This window comes from Pinus tabuliformis, chromosome 2_2 (assembly GCF_031772625.1).
Source record: "Pinus tabuliformis cultivar Carrire ecotype Pingquan chromosome 2_2, CPIR1, whole genome shotgun sequence".
Lineage (NCBI taxonomy): Eukaryota > Viridiplantae > Streptophyta > Pinopsida > Pinales > Pinaceae > Pinus > Pinus tabuliformis.
This window is the reverse complement of record NC_142300.1, coordinates 241250088-241255092: the sequence shown is the minus strand read 5'-3', so window position 1 is coordinate 241255092 and position 5005 is coordinate 241250088. Positions and strand designations below refer to the sequence as shown.

At 39.2% G+C, this 5005-nt stretch overlaps 1 protein-coding gene across 1 annotated transcript; it reads right to left on the bottom strand.

Annotated features, from left to right (window-relative positions):
* LOC149192182 (catalase isozyme 2) lies at window positions 1-4677 on the bottom strand. The gene is made up of 8 exons (XM_089404500.1): window positions 4517-4677; window positions 4258-4354; window positions 3691-3968; window positions 1480-2256; window positions 1277-1366; window positions 672-739; window positions 497-590; window positions 1-379 (listed from the first exon to the last, which is right to left on the bottom strand). The coding sequence occupies exons 1-8, from the start codon at window positions 4529-4531 to the stop codon at window positions 320-322; spliced, it is 1479 nt and encodes a 492-aa protein (XP_089260626.1). The 5' UTR covers window positions 4532-4677; the 3' UTR covers window positions 1-319.
* Window positions 4678-5005: the final 328 nt, after the last annotated feature.

Below are 5005 nucleotides of genomic sequence, written 5' to 3'. Positions count from 1 at the left end.
TTCTTTCATAAACATTTCTCAACAGAATTTATTCAATTTGACCATATATGATACCAATACATCATGACAATAGACCTGTCAAAGTTCATAAGTAGGTATCTATCCCCTGGACCTAACAGATGTCCAATCACTGATAAATCATCAGCTGTAATTTCAATTTCATGAACCACTAGCACTATGTACTAAAGTAAAAGCAGTTTTATCTTCACAGAGAGAATTCCTCTTTCTCCTGCCCTTCATATATGTAGAAAGATTAACAAGCAGCAGCATCCTATTATAAAATGCCGTATCCCACATTGCATGCTGCAGTTCGAACTTCTTACATATTTGCTTTCATGTTAAGGCGAGCTGCTATCTTCTGACCCAATGATTTGTCACACTGCACCAATCCATGTGATTAATAATTAATATCAATAATAGGTTATTCCAACGGATGTATAAAAAGGATCACAATCATAGTAGCTCAAACGAAATATAGAGAGTCTGAATGGCAAACCTGTGACCAGTAAGATATCCAAATACTGCAAATTTCATGGGTGACCCTAGGATCTGACAAAGCTGCCACCCATCGCTTCACAAAACGCTCTTGCCTGCAATTTAAAATCATCACTGTAATTTCTATCCATATAACAAAAACAATGAATTGACTACTAGAAATCAAGCCAACCTACCGTTCTGGTGCAAATGAACGATATCGCTCTCCAGGTTGTTTGAAATTATTCTCCTTCTCTATCACGCACTGCAAATACCAAAAAATATCCAATATTTCTTAGACTTGCACATTTCTCTTTTGGCAATCTTTACTTCCCCAATTTGTAAACGATGAATTTGACTGATGACAAGGCAAAGCCCTTCCTAACACTTAAATGAAATCAACTTATAAATTAAGGGAAGATGCATCGAATAGCCAAGACACAAAGTGGACTGAACCAACAAACAGAAATAAATTTATGATAAACTGAAAAACGTTAGATCATCAACTGTGACGATATATCCAAATCCAAGAAAAAGCAGCAATAATCTAAGTCATTGTCATCATAATCACAAAGAGAAAAACTATCGAATAAAACAAAAAGCATGCAATTAATAGTCTCCAAAAACAGACTATTTTGAGTTTCAAACTAAAATAGTACAAACATCTTTTTCAAAAATAAAAATTATCAAGAAAAACGCCACTACGCCACATACATACTACAATAACGAACTGTCATTGTATCATAATATTGTAAAAATCACAGATCTATCACCAAATTCTGGAGAAGTGGTGAGATCTTACCTTCTCCCGCTTGCCAGTATGGGTATGGGAAGGAATGGGAAATCTCTCAGCATGACGAACTGGATCGAACCTTGATGGAAAGTAGTTGACCTGTAATTCCAGCAATTGTTTTGTAAAAATCAAATCTCTCCATGAACATTGACTCGATGTCCAAGTAATACGAGGGGTATTGAAAAAGAAAAAGATTAAAATTATTTACCAACCTCTTCATCCCTGTGCATGAAGTTCATGAATCCCTCATGATGATTATTGTGATGTGCACACTTGGGTGCATTGGCTGGCAGCATCAAATAGTTGGGTCCAAGTCGATGCCTTTGTGTATCTGTGTATGAGAATATCCTTGTTTGGAGTAGCTTATCTTCAGTGTAATAGACACCAGGAACAACAAGAGCAGGAGCAAATGCAAGCTGCTCGTTTTCAGCAAAGAAATTGTCAATATTCTTGTTCAAGACCATGCGTCCTACAGTTTGAAGAGGAAAGATATCCTCGGGCCAAGTTTTCGTAACATCTAAAGGATCAAAGTCATATTTATCCTCATCCCGAGGATCCATTGTCTGGATAAAAAGTTTCCATTCAGGATAGTTGCCTGCTGCTATAGAATCATAGAGATCCTTGGTTGCATGACTGTGGTTTGTCCCACCTACTACAACTGCTTCATCATCCAATAGACACTTAACTCCACAAGTAGGCCTCCAATGAAACTTCACATAGGTTTGCCTCCCAGCCTTATTAACAAGGGTAAAGGTGTGGACACCAGACCCATCCATATGCCTGTAGTTTAAAGGGATTCCAAGATCATCAAAGAGAAAGGTGAACATATGCAAACTCTCTGGGTGGTGAGAGAAGAAATCTCGAATCCTCCAGTCTTCTTGAATGTGACTTTTGGGATTTGGTTTCAATGCATGAACCATGTCTGGAAACTTCATACCATCGCGAACAAAGAATACAGGAAAATTATTTCCAACAAGATCGAAGTTCCCCTGCAAGAGAAATGAAAATCCCATGAGCTATATGGGAAAAAAAATGGGGTAGCATCAATTACAGAATAATCCTTTGAAAGAACTTTCAAAAATAGTCAAATATTTGGCCGAATAATGCAGCAATTTTGATCATAAAAAACAAATGCCTATTGCAACATACAAGACAAGAAACTTCAAAAAGAAAATGATCCATAAACTTTCTACTCGAACAGAGTTTAATAGAAGATGCAACCTCAATGATCAAAAACGTAGATGTCACTTTCAGCAGGGTACTACCTATATACCAGGGTTCCCCGTACTTGCTTTATTCTGTAAATGGCACTCCCATCTAAGGAAGGATTCATAAAACCAGTGTTGAAAGACTGAAATTGTAGCTATTGCATCAATCCAGAAGACGTTGAACACTTTTTTTATGGAGGCACCTTTTACCAAGCAGGTCTAAAGACGGATACAAGGCCTCTGTAGAGGTTAGCAGGGTACTACCTAGATACCAGGGTTCCCCTTACCTGTGCTTTATTCTGTAAATGGCACTCCCAACTACAGGAAGGCTTCATAAAACGGGTATTAGAAGACCAAAATTGTAGCTACTGCAGAAAGCAAGAAGACGTTGGCCATGTTCTTTTATTGGAGGCACCTTTTGCCAAGGAGATCTAAAGATAGATAGAAGGTCCATAATCGACCGGCACATTGCCCTTATTGTGAACCCAGGGTATTGCCAAAATCTGTCTAAAGTGTCTGGCAAGTAGTCAGGATGGTCACACTCTACTTTTTTCGTCAAGAGAGATGCACCAGAACGTTTAAGATATTGCGCAAAAACAGGCTAACCAAAATGGCCTACTGCCCCGATGAGAGATTCTGAAAAACTGGATGTACAGGCAATATTTCATACACTTAGCTTACTTAAAAGAGATGACAGTTGCATCCCTTGAGGCTTATCGTAATATAAGTATCAAATTTTGAAAAAGCAAAGAAAAATTTATCCAGCTTTTCAATACAAATGTCCCAAAATTATAAATTTGGTCATTTATCAATTAACTATAATCCTTTGCAAACACTTCATTCCCACATAATCAAAAATTTTGAATTATACGGAACAAAAACAAAGTCTCCCTCTAAAAATCACATCTAGCTCATTGCAATCATGCCAACAGTCTCCCTTGGTAAACTTTCCAAAACATAACATGTAGAATTCTGCAAACATCCCCTAAAATATTTGTACAAATCATCAACACCTAATCCAAAATTTACTGTGCCATTGAAATTTTCTCTAATTAATTGCTCTGATTATTTCTTAGATTATTATTTGTCCACGAACGCTTTATATAAATCAACGGCATTCAACGTTTTATATAAATCAACCGACATACCTACCAAACCTAAGAAATGCCAAGAACCCAGAATAAGGATGCCCTCTAAATCAGATCCAAAACTCACCTCTCTGGTGTAGAATTTCACAGCGAACCCACGAGGATCTCGGAGGGTTTCAGGACTCCCACGCTCATGGATAACAGTTGAGAAACGCACGATCAGGGGGGTCTGTACGCCGGCTGCCCGAAGGAAATCGGCGCAAGTAAGATGAGAAATGTCATGGGTCACCTCAAAAAAACCCTTCGCACTAGCTCCTCTAGCATGAACAACTCTCTCCGGCACACGTTCCCTATCAAACTGTGCAATCTTCTCCACCAGGTGATAATCCTCCAAAAGGATAGGACCTGCAAATATACAACTTCGATGTCACCTCAAATTTTACGAAGTAGCCAACAGGACCTCGGTTCCCTAGTGAGGAGGCGATGGATTATTCAGCCATCGCCTACACGAGGGTTCCATCTGCCCAGCCTACATGCAAAATAAATTGGACTGGTTGCAAGTCCAGGGTGAATTTGGCAGAATAGAATCTACTCAATGTTTCTTCAAAGAAAAAATAACAAATACCATAATATACAATCATATACAATAGCGATTTTTGCATCCAGAGGCACCTTTAATGAATACGATGCATACCTCTTGAGCCGATGGTCAATGAGGAATTGTTATTCCACACTGGGGCACCGGAGTTGGTTGTCCAGAAAGGAGAATTGTACGCGCTTGAGGGCCGGTACTGCACCATACAGAAACCCCAATTCAGAATAACAACTCAAACGCTAAATCCATTCATTACTTGAAAGATACCAAAAAAAAAAAAAAAATGCTTTTTCTCTGAAACGGGCACAAAAAAAAATAAACCAGAGATGCCAATGAACAAGAGCTCGACAGATCTTACCTTGTAAGGATCCATTTCTGCTGAGAAAAAACAGAAGCTTTACGCAGAGCCCGTACGAGGATCGATCCTGGGGACACCAAGGAGACGAAGGCCGATATATCCAGCGATTAGAGGATGAGGATGAGGATGAGGATGAGGTTGAGGTTGGAACGCGTGTGGCACACGAATAAATAAGCTATTTTCTTTAATCAAACAGTGCAATTATTTATGGTTGAGGTAACGATGCCTCTACCCTTTTCCACGGGTTGTCCTGTGGCCACGTGTCAAAACCTTCTAGCCATAAGTTCTGACGCATGACGTGGCAGATAAAACCCAGTTGAGTAGTCTAGAATTTTGTGATAACAACCCCCTAAATATGGAAAAAAATTGGGCCCCTTACGCTCTTCCCATGGCCCACGTAGGCTCTTTCCCACAGGTGATAACAGAAACGATTAGGCTCCACTTGGCATAACCCACATCACGAGGGACTAGAAGATAATAATCCATATT